This window comes from Notothenia rossii (genome assembly GCF_949606895.1).
Source record: "Notothenia rossii genome assembly, chromosome: 5".
NCBI lineage: Eukaryota > Metazoa > Chordata > Actinopteri > Perciformes > Nototheniidae > Notothenia > Notothenia rossii.
In genome coordinates this window covers 10,818,894-10,839,557 of record NC_136903.1, presented here as the reverse complement: position 1 = coordinate 10,839,557, position 20,664 = coordinate 10,818,894, and the positions used below count along the sequence as shown (strand labels likewise).

Sequence of the window (20,664 nt, the reverse complement as noted above, 5' to 3'; positions counted from 1 at the left end):
ATAAACCTAATATAGAGGGGAAAAGGGTGAATGTAATCAAACGTTTAAAAAAAACAAAAAACTGTTATTGTCTTTTTCCAATCAAACAAACAAAATGTGGTGGATTTAAAAATAATTTTATTTAAAAATCCATTCAATGTCAACTTGTTCCATTATTTAAATGACTAGATATACATTCATCAAACATTTACAGCATTTTTACCAAGCCACATTACACATTAACAACACATCCAAAGACACTCTCTGTTATCTCTTTGCATGACACTATAGCCACAAAAACAAACTCCATTAAATCCAGGAAGAAAAAAAAAAATCAAATACCTAATTCCTATGACTGCTGCCCTCTGGTAAATTGTTCTGTCAGGTTTTGAAAGTAAAATAAACTGTCATTTCATTATCAATCAATATTTGTTGGGGTTTTTTGTTTGTGTGCTGTAAGGTGGAGCACTATGATCTCCTTTCAGAAAGATAGCTAGTTCAACAAAGGAAGACTGTTTCCCTGATACAAGTAAAAAAGTCCCTTGTCAATTCAACACAAAATAAACATTCCTAAGGGAAAGCAGACATCAATATTTACACGACTTTTCCTCTAGGGCTCTAGCGTTTCAACCATTTTGCTTTTCGTTTTTCTCCTTTTTTTGTACCGTAATGAAGCTTCAATAGCATTTCTGTCTCTGTGTAGGACATTTTTCCTTAATCTCCTGTGACAATTTCCTGTCTGCGTGGCTCTATTGTGTTTCAAACATTCATTCTACATGTAGCTGATGACATAAACACTGTCAAAGTATGTGTGTTATCTGAATCTCTAGTGTTTTATGGCATAGGCACACGCTAAGGCACAGAGTGTTTGAGGTTTATCCCAATGCGTTACTGGGAACTACAATTCCCGAAAATCTTGCGAGGGAAAAAAACCGAGCTGCATTGAATAAATTCTGCATATGGGACTGACATTCTGTGAGAAGGTATACGAAGTAAGTAGAGGCAGTTTAAAAGTCAGTAATCTACTCATGGCATAAGAAATGTTTTGTGAGTTAGTAGAATATAGCAGCGAGGGAGGAGAGGAAAGTCAGACAACAAGTGCGACAAAAACCGGATTATTAAACAGTACATTCTGCATCTTCTTTACTGTTGCAAACTATGACTGCATTCTCTATATAATCCACAGAGATGTGATGTGTTAAAACAAATAGATGGTTTGTTCAACAACAGGAGGCAACTATGGAGTATTTCTGATGATAACATTCTGTGAATATACTGTATATTACATATGAGAGTTTGCAACCTGAGAACACAGTATAAAAAGAGGAGACCAATACTGTCCGATCAGTGCTGGGCTGTGGTTTGATTTTTCAAATGATAAAAAGGTCATGGAGGTCAAGTTTGAATCCACTGCTGTGAGCTATTACAGCCCTGCACAGCCCACGTATGCTTTCACTTCAAATCATAAGAGCTTAATTCAACAAATAAATGAAATACAGTTGAAATGAACTGAATGCATACTGCAGCTTTGATGGTTTTCTATCTAAAAATAGCAATTAACAAAAGGAATGTCCCCAACGGGATTCAGATCTATGTATACTCAGATTACCAGTTGCCCTGTTAACTTTAAGTCTATCTACACTGCACTCGTCAATCGTCAAATACATAATTATCTGATTTAGTCATACATATATACTTTAGTATAAAAATATGATCCAATTCAATTAAAACACAAGTATGTGGCATTTAAGCAAAAAAAACATACAGTACATAAGTACATTAACTGTAAAATTTCAAACATTTAAAAGTATTTACCAAACGGAGGAATACAAAAGTTGATCATCATTAGTACCTTGTATACCTCAAGAGTCAGGGAGAGCAGAACATTTCGGCTATGTACAATACACTCTGTTTATACAATGTGATGTAATTATAAGCACAAGGTCCATTTCTGGTGATTGAATTTCAATAATTTCATGATTTTAGTAGATTTTGTTTGGATAAGGAAATTCAGATTTACATTTAGATATTGCTTTAGGTCTTTATGTAGCATTTAGCGAAGGCAATATTTCAACAACATACAGGATTGGCCTCTTCACATGCACCGTTATCAGCATAGATAGAGAAAAAACATCTTCTGGAAATGTATTTGGTCTTCATCCTTCACCAATCACGTGTGTTGCTAAAACAAAGTCTAATCTTCAAGCCATTTATCTTACTTACATAATTGAATAAGTGCAGACGGCAACATGCCTGTGTTTGTCTTGCCTACAGTTTGCCAGAGAAACTGCATGAGCTAAACAAAACCTTTAAATTAAAAAGGTATAGTGCTTTTCCTTTGCAATAATATAGAACATGTGCATATGTTATGAGGACCAAACACAGCCAGTGAAAGGCAGAAAGACTACAATGAGAAGTAGAGAAACAATAATAATAATAATACGATTATTAATGAGGGACGGTGCTTTACTGCTTCAGAAATAAAAAATCAGATAAGTACATTTCTATGAAATCTGTTTTTAGGTTTTTTCTTTGGCCAGTTCTAAGATTGTAACCCAGTTTATTGTGGCGTTAGCCCTTGAATACCAGGAGACAAAACAATGCCAAATGTCTGTGTGCATGTGTTTTGTAAGAAAGGCATTTATCAGAGGTATGGTATAAAATAGTGCCATGTTGAATTAGTGAAGAAACTTCAAACATTTTTTAAAAAGAAATAGCTATCTTAATCTGAAGTGCAAAAATAAGTTTGCCTGGATTTTGAGTAATATGTGATGAAGTTCCAAACCAAGTCTTGACAATGTCTTGTGAGGAAGTGAAAAGAATATGCATTTCCAAAACATTTCCAGTATCATTACAAACACAGTATGGCTTACAGTACAAATACATGCTTATTTTCAGGAGCAGCACAAGTGTGTCTCTGGGTATAAAACAGGTGTAGAGTAATGGTGGGGGGCAGGTGCATGGATAACCATCACCAACCTTTATTGACATCCAATTTGGCAGAATCTGCCTTGCTTGAACACTGTGTTGATACTGCCTTAGTGTTGCTGCCCAATAAGGTCATTTGGGTGTTGTTAGCTGTGAAGGTATATGGCTCTTTGACATCAGTATACAAATCTGATTTCAAGCATACTGCTGGAGTGGTGACTATCAAGTTCACTTTCTTTCCTCATTTTAGGGCTTTGTTAGGGGTTTAGGATTGGGACAACCAAGGAGGTCACCTCAAATACTTCAAATCAGCATTGAGGGTTTGGTCAGAGATGGCATACACTGGTTTCTAGATAGGGGCTCAATCAGCTGTACATCACATCTTCTCTGCTAATGAAGCGCCACACAATGGAGCGAGGAGCACTTTGTCAAACAAAGACAATCATCAGCGTCTTGAATCCAAAGGTTACTCCTGTTGCATTATGGGGGTTTAAGTGGTTCAACCTAGCTTATGGAGGACTCTTCTTCTTCTGTCCCTGAAAAAAAGGAGATGATTTGTATAGTGCCTCTCCTGGTTGTTCTTCCTCCACAACCCCTCAGTACATGTCTCTGTAGATCTCCTGCAGGAGCGGGTGCAGGGACGTGTCCTCTGTCTTTTTAATCTCTTGTACCAGCTGAGCGTGCTCAGTGACCAGCTGCCGGAGGTCGGCCAGTTTCTGCAGCATCTTGGGGAAGAGGAAAGAGTCGTCGGGGTGATTGGCCAGCAGATGGAGCTGAAGCACCTGCACAATGCTCTCCTGCATCCGCTCGATGTGCGTCACGTTCACCAGGCCTGGGCGGTCTGATCAGAGGAAGCAAAACAAACTCGAGTGAGACGATTTAAATATAATCTCCTGTTGGAATGAACTAATTCAATGGCAAGGTTATACCAGAATTCCTTTGGTGTATAACAGAAGCATTTGCTTTGAGATTGATTAAAAGTCCTTAAAGAGCCAAAGGAAAAATAACTTCTAATCTCCCAAATAGCAAACGAGTTGTTTATGTGTAAATGTTATTGTTCCTGTATCTTTACCTCCACAGCAGATGATGGCAGCCACAAACAGAGCCAGGTCACTGTCGTCCAGCTCCATGGCGTTAAACTTCATTGCAAACTGGAACTTTGGCTCCATCATGTCACTGAAGGGCCGCCGCAAGCTCTTGAGGAATTCCCGGGTGATGAAGCCTGAGCCGTACGCCACCAGGAGCCCATCCTTGTTCATGCTGGAGGCGAGCATGGCGAAGAGGGCCTCGTACACTCCATATTTCAAAAGAGTCACCTGATCGTTGAGGTCCAGGCTCGAGAACCCGGGGACGGACTTTGCAAACTCTGTGAGCTCGGTGACGGTTTCCACCGAGGTGCACTGGCAGCAGTGGAAGATCCGAACTTCTGCCTCCCTGTCCTTCAGGGGTCCCGCTGAGCCCACCATCTTTGCCACCAGCGTCTGCTCTGCCAACTGCAGGGTCTCCATGTCATGGATGACAAAAGGCTGCGGAGAAAAAAGATAAACTTTTAGGACCTAAACATGTAGAGTATGGTTAAAAATGGGTTTCCAGTTCAAATGCCAAACACACACAGTTCAGTTTGTACTGTTATTTCGGAAAACATCACATAAGTAAACGTGACTGTATAAATATGGAAAAAACTGAGTCAGCAAACCTCAACGACATGAAAAAGTATATGTTTACCTAAAATCCTTGCAGAAAGGAGAGGCTTAATTAGCCAGAGCTATTATTGCCACTCGAATATTTCCACAATGATATATTTACTCTCCTTTAACCAACAGCTATATTATTATGCGTCACTCAAAGGAAGACTTAGCTTCAAATCATATCTCTTGACATTTGAGAACAGAGCTGTTTTGAAAGTCCAAAGGTGTCAGAGCAAAAAGGGCTTGCAAGGGCAAACTCAAAAATATGTAAAAAAGAAGAAGTAAATATATTGGACACTTAAGTCTACTCATCATTATAATGTTGTAGAGGTACAGAGGAATGTTTTTAATGTGCACCGGGCTAGCAGTGATGCTTTTGATTCTACCGAATAGTTTTTCTTTTTAGCTGCGTCAGTCTTCCAACAGTGGACAGTTACAACATATGAGGAGCAGCTAAACCTGGATCAGATGACATTGGATGTGTGCTTTGACTCAGAAGGGCTAAATCTGGGCTATAGTGCAACAAGGAAAGGTATGAGCGACATGACACCCAGCAGTTTAATTTTAGGGAACTTCTACGTCAATGCAACACTGGATCATGAGATAACTCATAACAGATGACACAACAACCTTGTACAATAAATCACTTTTTAAATGGATATACTTAACACTTTTTGTTCTCACTAATTTTATTGAGGATATGTGATCTGACAGAAACAAAAAAGCCGAAGTTGACATCTTATTATAAACAAAGCCTCAGGTGTTTTTATGTCACTGGGTGGAGAAAGCTACTAAGCCCACAGCCCTTGTTGACTCTTAAGATTTCCATGACGACAAAATCACTTTCCTTGACTGTGTAGCCACAACCTCAAGAGGGGTTTGTAGGTCAGTCTATTCTATAAATATTCATACAGTTTATTCTGTAAAGAGGGTCACGGGTGCTACACTGAAAGCACTTTACCTGACTAACTGCTGCAACACAACTAAATGGATCCATTTAGCCCTACTCAAAGAACTCAATAGGATGATTGGAAAGTCAATCAATTATGAAAAGTAAACGTCGGTTGCAGCCCGATTGGTAATAGTCAATCTCTTGTTTCATTTCTAAAACGTGTCTATATTGCACAATGTGACCCTATGTGACCCTGGGGCGAAAGTAACCGCTTTTTGTAGCTGCTTTATTTTTTTGGCAGCTTAAGACATCCACAAAGACAGTACATAATGTTAAGTTGGATCGTACCACAGTAAAACCAGTTAAGTCAGACAATAAACCTGATATTCACTGTTCATCAAATCTGAGAGTGACATGATTATAGCTCATCGTTCCTCCCACACAATGAGACCGATGAGTCTAACCTGAGGGGAAATGTCTGGCTCAATTAAGATGCAAATAAGTTGAGGTTGGATTTTGCAGGAGAGTTACTAACCATTTGATGGTGTTGGAACCATTGTCAGAAAATAACTTAATGTAGTCTTAAAATATTGCACGATGCAACAACTCCTTTTAAGTAATACTGCTCAAAACTATTTTAGAATCAAAATGTTTTGGGATTCATACACATACTGTAGTAGTGGCACATGGTACAATATGACTTTATAGGGAGTTCGTTGTGTAAAAGGTCCGTTACACCATGAATGAACATGCAAATCAAAGGGTGGATCAAACACTGTGTCTCTTTGCAACTGACTGCTTTCTAATGGATGCAAACCCCAGAATCCCTTTGTAGTCTAAAAAGGACACTTATCCATCTAGATGCTTTGATCTGCAGCAGCAGTGAGCGCAGTCTGTGTGTGAACATGGAGCTGCCCTTGGACTGACCTGTCCCTCTCGACCTAATTCACACCTACACACATCCATTCATAGAATTCAGAAAACCTCTGAGCTGCATTCCATGACCCTCCCCCCGTCAGCCCCTCTTTTCTCGTATAAACGGAATGAAAGAAACAAGGCTTCGGGAATGTTTAGGGGTGGGTGATGGTTGATGAATAGAGAGCCGCCATCGAGGGAACCAGGCAGTGAAGGATGAAGGCCCAATCCCAAACCACTCCCTCGACCCTACCCCTCCGTCTGTAGCCACACTCGCAGCTCAACGAGGCTCCCTCCTGTCAGGTGGAGGGAGTAAATACAGCAGCAAGCTTTGGGACGGGCTCCCCTCTCTCCGGCAGAAACAGGAAATTCCGTAACTGTATGTAACAACGGTTTCAAATCAGCATCTCTTAGACAATTTTTTTTAATTAATAACTCAAATAAAACTCCAAACATCTTTCATTGGGTTACTTTTTTGTAAAGCTCTTTTAGTTTTAAACCTGATGTTTATAAGCTTCTTAGTTTTTGCAACAGTCTGTAAATATACACAACTTTATAATAAAATACACACATTGACCTTTTTCTAGACTAAACAGAGGTTTGATCCTAAGTTAAAACATGTGAGGTTATCATGAGGTTGTTAACATCGCAGTTTATCAGTGGATGTTTGCTGGAACTACTTGTAAACAGTGTGTTTCCTCACGGACACACACAGCGTGACTCCGGTCAGGTAGAGACCGGTCTCAAGTCAGCACCGCTGCAGACTCGCTGTTTGAGGGCTTGATAGCCCACTCCCCCTCCACACCGCTCCACAGTCGTTGGTTTGAAACAGCCCTCAATATGGCGGACCCTCCGCGTAAACGCGCAAACGGAGGGGTAGGGTGTAGGGGGGCGGTTTGGGAATGGGCCGAAGTTATGGCTCTTTATACAGATACAGATGTTTCCTCGTCCAGCTTGTATTGGCTTTAACTGCATGTTGAGCAAGTTATTTCTGTCATTGGCTGGCTGATCATAATCTCTGAGGTCATATTGAGAAACGAGTTTGATTGCAAATTTTGAATGTGCTCAGAATTTGATTTAAACCCCTCCAATGGGGATGAATAAATTAAAAGTTGCAAGACAAGATGACCTCGACCTATGAGGAAATTCTGTTAAAGAGCCGTGAACACGCGATCCACACATGCAACACCTTTCACTCACCAACCCACTACTCTTAATCAACGTACAGGGGTGCTGGTCTTGCCCGTGAGAATTGTTCGAGCCTTGGCCTTGTTCATGTTGAAGTTCTTGAGGTAGGCCTCGTAGATCTGCCGGGCCAGGGTCTTCTGATCGGCTACCTGAGGGTCCTGCACCTCCCGGTCCCCCGTCACCATCTCCGCCTTCAGTTTGAGCTTCTCTGACTGCGGCATCCGACCGAAACGGATGGCTGTAAGCAAAGCAGACAGAAAGTCAGACTACAGATTACAGATTTAAGTTTATTTGTTATTTGAAAACACAAAAAATGCATTTAAACAGTACATTTTAAAAACACAGACAGAATGACTGTATAAGAGCAAGAAGAGACCAAGTTTAAAACATGCACCAAACTTGATCAATAACTTGATGTACGCACTACACCCACACGCACACACTCGATTTTAGTGAATATTTCAGAGAGGCCAAAAGGCCAGGACAAACAGACCCGACCAACACATCACCTGACTGTTTCAGTCTCACTCTGGCAGTGAATGCATCCAAGAATAGTTCCATGAGTCCTCTGGGCAATAAAAACAACACCTGGCAAAGCAATGGTGCCAAAGCCTGGCCAAAACCACCCAGCACCATATTCTGGGTTGCTATTTAGTTCTGACTGTCAGTTCTGTCCTGTAAAACGTGTGCACTGCATCCATGATATTCTGGCTGATTTTCAATTCTGATAGAATCAAGGTCCACATATTTCACTTTAATCAAGTCAAATGAATGTTTTCTGGGTTCCAGCTGGAGCAACTGGGAATCCTAATAAATGATGATAAATCCAAAGAATAGGGTTCACTCAGTCATCACGGTTGAACTTGATGGGACAATAGGAACCCTACATTATATGGATTTCTTTATTGTAATAGTACACAGAGACACTAAAATGAAGTCCAAATAAATCAGAATAGATTTATTATCCTTTATAATTATCGTCAACAAACATTTTTGGGAGGAAAATCTCTGCTTCAAAGGGTTAACCAGTGTCAACGCTTTGGTAGGATTATTCATGCATTTTCTTTTTAATGCATTATTGACAGGGAATTATGAACACAACAGGTTACTATGGTTGTCAGGTGGGCCTCAACACTAGACAGGAGTTGTTTTTCTACGAGAGGGTGCCAGCATCTCTCAGACGGCCTGATCCTATTTGACTAATAAGATTAGAGCTGAACAGTTTTTAACCCCTCCTCGACCAATTTAACGTGCACAATCTGATGTGTACGCAGAAAAACACAGCGCTCTTTAGGAACCCAACATCCAGCTGCACCTTCTTCCTGTATTCAGAAGACCGTAAAAGCATAAAAGGGGATCTGAGCCACCTTGTTTTCCGAACGAGCCGCCCCCCCTATCGAGACAAAACTAAGCTAACTGTGCAGACCTGAACGGGGAAGAGATACTGAGCTAGCAGACAGACTGATGGCCCATTAGATTACTGCTCACAAAGTGGATGGATCATCTGAAGCTGGTAAAGCTCCACAGCGAGAGCCTGGGCAGGAGCCAGGTCTAATTACGATGAGAGGAAGTGAGTGATGTTAAGCTGAGCATACAGTAAGTCCATTTGCTAAGATCTAGTGTAAGGGGATGAGTCTGTGACTGGAGTGGGGAGGTGGACAGTCTGCCATACCATTAAATCATCTGTTTCAACGGCTCATATGTGGAGGGAGACACCTGCTACACCACTACAAGACTTAAAGTATATTGCTGTTGTTTTATCACAACATTCATTGGTGTTTATTGCAATGCTTCTTGTCAGTACATGAGATCAGAGGCGTTATACATGTGCTGGAGTGTGATAATAAAAGCACTTTACTGCTGTTGCAACAGCATTAAAAAGGGACAACATTTATAAGCAGTCTCTACAAAAATAAAGCGTTGTATTAAACTTGAAACCAAGAAAGATTTTGTGGAAATCACAGTACAAGAATGTTGATTGCCTCTTAACAATTTCACAAATGAAAATGTGACATACTCATACATATATTTGAATAATCAGTCAATTGAAGATAAAAGCGTCAACTCGCAAGCCACAGACTTTTCAGAAATGTTTAACAATTGAACTAACATTCTGTCATACTGATTTTTTATGATGGCCCCTTATCAACATATTTTGGACAGATTTGAAATATGTAAAAATGAAAAGAACCAACCATCCTGATTCCTAAACTGTTACATTGAATGTCTGCCGATACAAACATAAGCACAAAGCTCTAAACTTAGCTGTGCTGTATTCCTATAATCTATAACTTAGACAACAGACCCAAAAAGATCAGGTTGCACCGGTCTCAAATCTCCTTCCGCCCTATGCGGTTACATTTACACCAATGAAACTCAATACACATTTAGCTTAAACAGAGGTGAAGCTGACGGAAATACTACTACTTTTAGACATTACTGTATTATCATCAGAATCTGGGCAATGCCTTAAGAAGCTTCTTACAGCAAGTCATTAACCCCATGGGAAAAACATGAAGACGCTGGCTCCTCACGTTCACTGACACCAGTATGGAATATCTGCAAGTTTGCCGAGGCTATAAGTAAACCCACGGATTGCATTGACCTTGGTGATCCTTCTACTAAAAATACACTAGCATACAAACAGAGATTCACACACGTAGCCTAATCCCCAAAATCAGTTCAGGACCTTGACCAAGGGTCAGCATGCCACGTTGGATGTGTAGGAATAGTAAACAACCTTCACCAGGATCTCAAACTTTGACCTCACTCTTACTGTATTCCTAGAAAACATGAGCCGCACCAATAGAATCATGTATGGCTTATGTAAGGCTGATTTCATATGTTGCATGTGCAGGTGTTTTCTCTAAAACAGTCAAGATTGAAACACAGACTGTAGACGCCTGTGCTGGATAATAACCACAAATGATATGATACGTTTTTGAATTACAGTATTAAGTAAAAAAAAATGAGATTTTAAAAGTAAGTTCTTAATAGTTTTTTTTAAATGTTTCAATGTTAGGAATACAGTTATTATATAAAAAGTCAGAATATATAAAAAATAGTGTTCCTGGAAAAAGTTATTGTGAGAGAAAAGTCTAATTTTCCCAAGATGTTGAGACTTTACTCCCTTTTTTTTAAAATCAATTTTCAAAAATGTGTATTGCTGTAAAACAATGGAGGCTCCAATTAAAAACTAAATTAAAAAAAAGTTATTGGATGACAATTATCTAAGCAATATATTTATATTCAGTATATATCTATGAATGTGCACTTGTTTTCTTGGTGCTTACAATAAGTGCACTCCATACATTTCCATGAGGGGGAGCGGGGGAGGGGGGGGGGGTGTCACTGGGTTCAGCCATTGCATGAATTGCAGATTCAAGCGGTCTTCTTCTAAAGTAGGAACATACAGATGGTCCAATTGTTTGAATTAGTACATTTCTCTGAAGGAGCTCCATTATAGCCTGGATTAGTCTTTAGTTTTCGGCTTGCCTTAACATGCAACCTGACACTCAACTGCGGTGCTAGATTTCTTATTTGCGCTAATTATGTGTGTTCTTGCCTGTTCAATCTTTCCTGGCATCTGCACTGTGTTCACAAGTTAAAAACATGCGTGTGTGTGTGTGTGTGTGTGTGTGTGTGTGTGTGTGTGTGTGTGTGTGTGTGTGTGTGTGTGTGTGTGTGTGTGTGTGTGTGCTTCAAACAGACCCAGACCCACTCTGTAGGACTCACCGTTGTGGGACATGCCCACCGACAGGCACTTCTGGAAGCGGCAGTATTGGCACTTGTTGCGGTTCTTCTTTTGGATTTTGCAGCGGCGCTCACACTTGTCATACTCCAGCTTCAGACGGATGGTCCGCCGAAAAAAACCCTGAAGGAATGAGGGGAAAACATTTTTAAAAGTTGACAAATGGAGCAAAAATGTAATTCGATACAATTATTTCCATATGACCAAATGAGACATGAACACCCCAGACCAGATTAGTCAGACAATAAGTGACACATTGTTTGAAAAGAAAGCTAAAAAACACGGACAAAGTAAATTGCCTTTTAATAACCTCTGCTGTTTTGAAACCAGCTCAAAGGAGTTTTTTTATTTCCGTATCAATGTGACAATATCAGACACAGAGTTTCACCATCAGTTTGGCCACACTTACACAACCTTGAAAAAAAGAAATATTAAACGTTGGTGAGGAACAGATGGACTTAGTAGCATGTGTGCAGTTGGCTAGAGGGTATGGTAAAATGGTCTTGGGAATTGCTTAATAACATATTTATTCATACTCATTTGCAATTGTATCCAAAGTATCACCCAGGGTGCCAAAATACCCACACACTCACACAGTATGAAGGACACAAAAATGCTCATAAAACATCAAGACTACCCGTGTGGTAATGGGCTGTTGTTGGTGGGGCTCACTTAAACCCCGTGATCACATATTAAGTAACTCTGAGTGAATCTCACCCACTGACCTCCAACCTCACATGCACAGACACATATACACTCATAAAACAAGAGCGACATGAAGATCAGGCCAAATGGGCGTCCTGCCGACACGGCTTGTGTCCTCTGTAATGAAGGATCGGTGTATTAACAACACAGAGGTCAGCCTCCTCCTATTACGGTTCCAACACCTAATAACAGGGGGGAAATGATGCACCAGAGAGGGGTGCATGTGTGTGTATGTGAAGTCCTTTTTTACAAGAATATTTTACATATTTGTGGACAAAATTAGATAAATTCTGGTAACTTCACCTGTCACATTTTTTGAAGTGTTTTGAAGTTGGTTGGATCTCCATTAGACCTAATAAGAGTAATAATGTAAGATTTTAAAAGAAGCAGGTTAGCTGTTTTTTATAGTTACTCATGTTTCATTTACAACAAACATGTTGATGTTTTTTCTCTATACCTATGATGTTGCTTATTTTGTTTTGATATAGTAAAAAAAGAACCAAGTTATCAGGGTTCATCAAAAGGATCAGTTTGTGCCAATAATCTGTTATTTTCTCACACAAATCAAAACCCCTTAGTAAATGCAGGTGTTGTCATGGTCATCAGATATGTTTTCAACTTCAGGAGTTGTAAACAACCAGCCGAAAACTAGAATTCAAGGCCCAGCAGCGTATTAGGGGCGTGTGGTGTAGTGGATTGTGCGTTGGTGTTCAGATTAGCGGGTCACAGGTTCAAACCCCGCTGCAGTCAGCATGTCGTTGTGTCCCTGGGCAAGACACTTCACCCCAAATTGCTCCTGTGGGGATTGCCCACAGTATGGAGTATGTAAATCGCTTTGCATAAAAGCGTCTAACAAGTGACATGTAATGTAATTATGGGATACTGAGGGCTTGAGAGGACACAATCCTGGCAAACATTTTTTGCTTTGGGACATCACAGTGGCCTGAATCATAGAGTAAATACCATTAGCTGTGATTACATTTTCCCTACTACAGACAACTCTATATCGCATGTTCTTCCCTCCATCACCTGACATTTCTCTGTCAACATTGGAATAGAGGCTTAAAAACAATAACAAAAAGGAAGAGCAATTCTGTAGTAGCCTTTGAAATGTGATAAGGCCGCATACAGAAATGCAGATCTCTGCAGAAGCTGTGTTACAATAACCATTTGGTAATAGGTCACTTTTAATGATTCCTTCCTTAAAGTAGAATCAGCTGGACAACTTTATCTTGACTTTTGTGATAACCTACTGTTTTACAGCTGTTTACATGCGCACACACCTTAAGTTAGACTATCTTTGTCCTTCACTGCCTCTTAAAAAACAACCTTGGGTTGTTCTTCAACATGGCTGGTAAACAATTAACTGAAAGATTATTGAGCGACCTCTTGTAAAGGTCAAGCCTGGTGGTTCTTTAGGGGTTATCATCAGTCACAAGACACAGTGCCTCTGGATTTCTGGTCTGACATGTCCTACTCTCTTCAGTGTCTTGAAATTGTCTGTGCTTGAGTTTGGGTGACTTTAGGAGGAAGTGATTGATGGATATTGACAGAAATATTGACCAAAGGAGGGAAAGTATTAGTAAGGGAGGCGTGTGGCGCAGTGGAATCGTGCGTTGGTGTTCGGATCAGGGGAGCACAGGTTCAAACCCCACTGCAGTCAGCATGTCGTTGTGTCCCTGGGCAAGACACTTCACCCCAAATTGCTCCTGTGGGGATTGTCCACAGTATTGAGTAAAAGCATCTAACATGTAATGTAATGTAAGTAATACACAGTTTGCGGTTAGGAGAGAAAAGGCACAGGTTAAGGCAGATGCATGTACAATGACTGACCCAAAGATTCAATCTTCACAATAATAATTATGAACGACACTAACTCCAATAGTCCTAAACCCAACATTTGGCTGGTTTTCACCAATGTCTAACGTCAAATACAAACACAGAATCCCTTGTTTGGCTGTGTGATTCATGTGTGTAATGCCGCCTCACCTTGCAGCCCTCGCAGGCGTGAACTCCGTAGTGGTAGCCCGAGGCTCGGTCAGCACAGACCCGACACTCCAGATTGAGCGATGAGGAGGACGATGAGAAATCCTCTTGTCCCGCTGCCACCCCGTAAACAACTGAGGACGGGCTGGATGCTGGCGTCAGGGCATCTACAAAACACAAAGGAACTAACTGATGAAATTAACTCTAAATAGCAAAACAATCTTAAACCACTGAACTCATACACCCTCGTGCTACCGGAAACACTCTGTGATAAATGAACTTCAAATCATATACATTTTAAATATTGCTAATTCTCTAAATTACGATTATCTAAGATTTTTTATAGTTTTTTAGTTCGGCAGAGAAATAAAAAAAACAGATATTTTCTTCTAATCTGTGCTTGGCAGAAGGGAAAAAAGCACCTTGGAGCTTGTTTTAGTTGGAAAGGCTCATTTTTGTGCACAGACTTTCTCAACTAGTTTGGCCATTTGAAAGTGGGAACACTCACAGACTTTAAAAGGTACAAGTTCCATTGTTGCTGTAGACCAGTGGTCACCAACCTTTTTAAGCCCAAGATCACCGACCTCGGCCTAGGTGAAAGGCGAGATCTACCTATTGCAGAATTGAGTGAAAAAGACGGCCCAGACAATGCTTAAAATTTGAGGCCTTTTATATAGGCTAATTGCATCTTAATTACTGTTACAATGAAGGCTCCATAATCAGCTCAAGGCATATAGGCAGGGGTAAAGTGCTATTTTTTATGAGTGGGGGGCAGACCTCACCTCCTCTAGGGGGGTACTCACCTCCTCTAGGTCCTCACCTCCTCTAGGGGGGTCCGGGGGGATGCTCCCCCGGGAAGATTTTTTTTTAAATATTGAAGTTGAAAGCATCAATCTGGTGCACTTTGAGAGCAACATGAAGAGATCTATGGATACATCTCACAACACCCAGATGAAACAGAACTGTAAACAGATTTTCTTTTTCTTTATGGATATTTTACAAATCACTCCCCTTTCAAATTGTAATCTTGTTTTACTGCCCTATAGTAGGCTATTTCATACCTGTTTTTCATTTATTCTCTTATTGTTTGTATAACTATAATGATCACATGAAGGTGTGCCGCGGAAATAATCTTTTGAATAATTTGTGACAAAACCGTTCTAAACACTCAGAGAGTCCTTTAGCTCACCTGAGCCCCTCAGTCTGACAGGGGAGGACTCTCCTCCAGCTTGTGGTGGAGACAGCTCCTTATGTCCGTTAGTGCAGCTAGCTAACCAGATGCTAACATCACGGTCCCCGCTAGCACCGGTCCCTCTCTCGCCTTCTCTGCCCCTCTCTCCCTAAATGCGCTATTGCCACACACACACAGAGCCGAGCTTGAATGACACAAGCACACGTGTATAGCACCCATGCAACTCTCTGATTGGTCTGGTGACTTGCCTCTGTTGCATTCACTGAACACGGGAAATTACAGTCCTGCCGTCCTCTCTTGTGTCATGACTCATGATGAGGTTCACGTAAAGCACGGTTAATGTATTATATTATTGAGGTGTCTCAAATATATGTCAATCAAGTGGCACCTGCTAACGGGGTGGTGGATGATAGGTTTACATCTAAAAACGTATTTTTCAAACATTATTATTTTAATTTAATTTTTCTTTCTTTTGTTACTTTTTTTTTTAACGGTCTGCGATCTACCCGCACCACACTCACGATCGACCGGTCGATCGCGATCGACTGGTTGGCGACCACTGCTGTAGACCTATAATCATTATCATGATCAGGTGTTTAGAGAATGAAAGAACTGTATATTTGCGTAACTTGTATGGAAAACTGAGAGAAGTGCTCTTTATAGCATTGCAATTCCTCACTTCTTTAAAGTGGACCTATCATGCTATATTTGAATAATATAGTGTAGGACCATATCTATATAAAGGCATATTTATACTTTTTATTTTTCAAAATACCAAACAGATCATGCATTTTAGCCATTCCTCATTTCTCTCAATGTAACACTGTCTTTGCATGGGCTGATTCTGTGAGAACAGCACCATCTACAGGCCTGGCATATGTACTACAGCGTCTCCAGCGCTTTCGAACGGCAATGTCCGTGGCTGTCTCCTCCTGATTGGTGGAGTTGGCCCAATAGCCGTAGCACCACTTCTGTGACGTCATAGAAGTGTTCAAATCTGTATCAGTCTGTATCAGATCCGTTGCAGCCCCTTTTTAAGAGATTTGGGTATGGAGGGAAAGAGAGAGGGTTGTGTTTTCTGACACTTGTTGAGTTCCCTGGAACACCGGGGACACATATTCATGTATACAAGACGTACAAAAGTGCATGTTGCATGATAGGTCACCTTTAAGATTTGAAACATATTGTATGTTTAGAGTGCATTATAAATGGATCATAGATTTTTTCATGAGAAACCCTCTCACCCCTACCTTTCCTATGTCAAAATGATTGTTGTTGTGTAAGTAATGTAATACTTACAACAAGTACAACAATTGACAACGTTATCATACTTTGTTATAGCCTGCAGTATATAGGGTACATGTTGATCTTTTCCACATTAGACACAAAGTTGCATCATATTGAGAACATTTATAAATCACCACTACTACTACTACTACAACCTTAGTAGATGCATCTCTGTCTCACCTCCCTTCTGCAAAGAACTAGTGGAATTTAAACTGCAGCTTGACCTCAAAGACAGTCTGTTCCATAAAAACTATTTACTCAGAGATATTAGCAAGCCATCTGTGGTTGGAAGCTTGTCACAGGCATTACAGTGGTGGGGTAGTATTACTGATCTTGCTCGTGAAAGGCAGGTCGTAGGTTGCCAACAGTTTTCTTTTCCACCTTGTGAAGGGAACATGGTTGGTAGAACTTGTTTGCTACAGAAATAGCAAAGATGAAATGGTACAAAAAAACAGTGGCACTAAGTCAGGCCACATGAGTTGGTCAGAGAAGCCAGAGAGGGGATCAGCAGAATTTGGCAGCGGACCTGAAGCTGTGTTTCTGCCTGGTGCACGTTTGACAAGTGACAAGAAAGGTATGTCAGTGGTTGTTCTGTTCCTGTCTCACACTATAATCCTAAACATCCATAAATCCTGAACATGTTTTCACTCACTTTTCCATGACATCATCACGTTTCCCTGATGCCTTTTAGCCATCTCACCCTTCCCTTCTCCCTCACTCACACCCATTATTATCCTATTAAATGTTTATCTTTCCAAATTCTTCACTTCTCCTCCGCTTGTTGAATAATTCGGTAGCAGCATGCATTACCCAGATGCCCATGTGACTTTTATTCAAGAAGAAAAACAGCAGCAAAACGGATGTTTCCTGAGAGGTGGTGCATGGCTGCTGAGGAATGTGTGAATTCCTCATTGGATATGCGGCAAGTAGAAAGGCCAGCAGAGGACACAGGGGTAAAACAGGGGTAAAACAGGGGAGTACAGAACATAAGACGAGGGATAAAAGAATAAATAAGGAAATACATTTGCATAAAATGGGTTGGAAAATGCCACAAGACCCTTAGAGACAGGAGAAAACAATTAGGTCTAAGGGGTATTGCCCAAAGGGTTAGGCGTTAAAGAAAACCTGTGGAAATAAAGGGCTGTCAAAGGGTTGTAAGGCATCTTTGCTTTTGGTCAGGGCAGGAGGTTAAATTAACCAAAGGGTGGGTCCTTTCTGAAGATCCAGTTGGAGCAAATAGAGGATTAAGGGGGGTTAACGAGGAACCCTGATCTAACAACAACAACAGTCGCAAGGAGATTACAATGAGCTGCAGCAGACACATTGGAACTGTGTACAAATCCTGAATGCAGCAAGCACCACATTGTCAGAAAACCATACTATTAATAATTGAAGGAATCACTTCAATTCAAATGATAATGAGTCTTCACCTAGAACAGTGGAACCTTCAGAGCCATTGCTGGAGGACTGGTACTCGGGGACATCAAAGGAGCTGATGGGGTCGTTGTCCATGGACTGGGAGATGTCCTGGAGCTCCTCCATGCCGCCCAGGAAGTCGTCATCGGCGCAGAGAGGGCTGCCCAGCACCGAGTCCTCCAGGGGGGAAGGGGGATGGTAGTGGCTCTCCATGTCGACCATCGCGGTGGAGGAGCAGGCTGCCGGCACTCTCACTCATCAGACTGGGGACAAGGGGAGGGGGGAGGGTGGAGGGGGAAGACAAAGAGGTCAATGAGTTGATATGAAAGACTGGGTGTTTGCATACTACCATGCTAACAATGAGAATATCAACATCATATTGTTTACCATCATAGTTTTTGCGTATTAGCATGCTCATTTGGTAACTAGTGATAAACAAAATGCATGTGCCATGTGACATGCAGGTAGTCTAGACTTAAGTAAAGGCAAAGTTTGAATTATCGGACAAATAAAAACCAAAAGTGATGACAGTTCATCTTGAGGGAGACATGAACTTCCATACAATATGTTAAGGCAATAGACATTTCAGTCAAAACCACAAACAAAAAGGAGATGCTATAGAACAGTGGTTCCCAACCTGGGGGGCAAAGATCGCAGGGGGGGCGCCAGGCCTCAGATGATTTGAGGCCAAATATCATATTTAGACTTTTTTTTTTTTTTGTACATATAATTGTAACTCAATACATGATTGTCACCAACAGCCTTGTCTCTTCATTACAATACAATATAACAAATAATGTATTAATGAATTTGAATACAAATTCAAGTTAGTAGCTATTAAAGGCATAAAAAGACAGAAATGTATAATTCTTTATTGAATAGAAATGTGTCTTCTGCCCGTAAAGTGTCCAGACCAGGCTTTTCTGGATAAGCACATTTTTAAAACATAGTCATTGTCCATGCCGGTTTCAGTTGGATTATTAGTGACAGTTGCTCCGATCAGATCGGTCTCCTCCATTTTGTAGATTATTTACGACTTTTGAATCCACATAAACACATCGGCAAAATCCGGCTTACTTTGAGCATGTGTTTTAAACAGTTTAATCCCTTTGTGAATTGTTTCCACTTGCGCCGTCCTTTAATTTCTTCATACAGCGGGAATCTAAATGAATTAATCCTGAGTCCAATGACCATCAAAGTCACTCCAATAGTGCTCCTTAATTACACTTTCATCCTCCTTTAACAAAATACCTCACATTCATCCAGTTTGTGACAGTAGTTGTACCATTTTTGAGACTTTTAAACTTGAATTACCGCTGTTGCGATTCCCCCCCAATTTACCAATTGTTGTTTTGCCAATCCATTGAATAGATGTTGGGATCATTTACTAGCTAATTGAAAAGTTGACCACCACAGCTGTCAGGATAAATGTGAATCAACACAGTTTACAATAAATGAATAGTGCCGATGCAACCCGCAGCCATCAACGCTAACATGTGCTGCATGTCGATAGTGGATCAGCGGACAGTAGGGCAATGAAGGACACAGAGTATCTTATAACCAAACACAGGCCTCTCTGCTCCTGAGCTATTAACTCCAAATACAGTAACCTTATCCTTGTTCACCTTTCAGTACTGCAGAAAGAGAAAGACAGAGGACATAGAGACAGAGGGTGAGCGCACGCGGACATGTGGAGGGATGAATGTAGGTCACTAGGCTAGAAGACATATGACGGAACGGCTTCTGCGATACATTTATGAGATTTTGCTGAATTGCAAGGTGGGACCTGGGATGATCATGTTGGCTAAGCTCAAGACTAGCAGAGGGAATGCACCTTCATAGACCTGCATGTAAACTGGGTCAATCTTCAGTAAGCCCTTTCCATCAGGCCCCACTAAGAACATCAGACGAGGGGGAGGTGGGGGTTATAGGTGGGGGGTGCGGGAATGAGACGCAATAGCCCTCCACTACCAGAGAGCAGCTGCCGGTTTTTCTCAGTCAATCCACACCTCTGCACATGACTGCCTTTGGTTTAACCTTAACTTATCCAGCACTGTGCAATGTACAGTACGCTGTTAAAAGGAGAGGACGTGTGCATGCTTCAAATGTTTCTGCCGTCAGTGCTCCCCTTGAGTCTATTTTAACGATCTGATGACAGACAGACGTGAATGGTATTCAATGAATAAGCAACATAAAGTATAGATCATATTGAAGCATGGTTGAAAGTATAGCTCATTTACAATTAAACCCTTCAAGAAGGAGGAAGAACCCTCAAAGGTCCATACTACTTCCAGAGTTAGCAGATGGCTAGCATAACCAAACAAGACCAATTACTAAAACATAGACAAACATGTAATAAATATAACAGCACAGCAAAAAGACCTGGCTCAAATTCTATCACATTGTATAAATTGATGGAGATGGATAACTGGTGGGCCATCCTTTGGAGCACACTGTCTAAAACAACTGAGTTGTTCAGAAGCGATTTAAGTGTAGTCGTTTTTATTGTATGGCAGAGGTGTGGTCAATGTAGCTGCTGTTAAACTGAAAAGCACACTTTCAGCTTTTTGCAATATATCAAAAAGGGAACTTGATGGTAACTTGGTATGCATGTTCTGACACATGGAGATCAAGAATTTAAAAGATGCGACATGTTAATGTCTAAGGGCTGGAGCCTTTGGAAAAAACAACAGAGCAAGTGGTAAAGACAGCATTTTTTAACCACTTATCCTTTCCA

General features: G+C 40.9%; 1 protein-coding gene across 2 annotated transcripts in view; it reads right to left on the bottom strand.

The window, feature by feature from the left end:
- Window positions 1-100: 100 nt before the first annotated feature.
- pparab (peroxisome proliferator-activated receptor alpha b) overlaps window positions 101-20,664 on the bottom strand; it is a 34,473-nt gene continuing 13,909 nt past the window's right edge. For both annotated transcript variants that reach the window (XM_079684652.1, XM_079684653.1), the window contains exons 2-7: window positions 17,942-18,190; window positions 14,036-14,199; window positions 11,326-11,464; window positions 7,629-7,828; window positions 3,980-4,433; window positions 101-3,748 (exon numbers count right to left, since the gene is read on the bottom strand). In XM_079684652.1, coding sequence (XP_079540778.1) covers window positions 3,504-3,748; window positions 3,980-4,433; window positions 7,629-7,828; window positions 11,326-11,464; window positions 14,036-14,199; window positions 17,942-18,149 — 1,410 coding nt within the window. In that variant the 5' untranslated portion in view covers window positions 18,150-18,190 and the 3' untranslated portion in view covers window positions 101-3,503. The remainder of the gene's footprint in view (window positions 3,749-3,979; window positions 4,434-7,628; window positions 7,829-11,325; window positions 11,465-14,035; window positions 14,200-17,941; window positions 18,191-20,664) is intronic.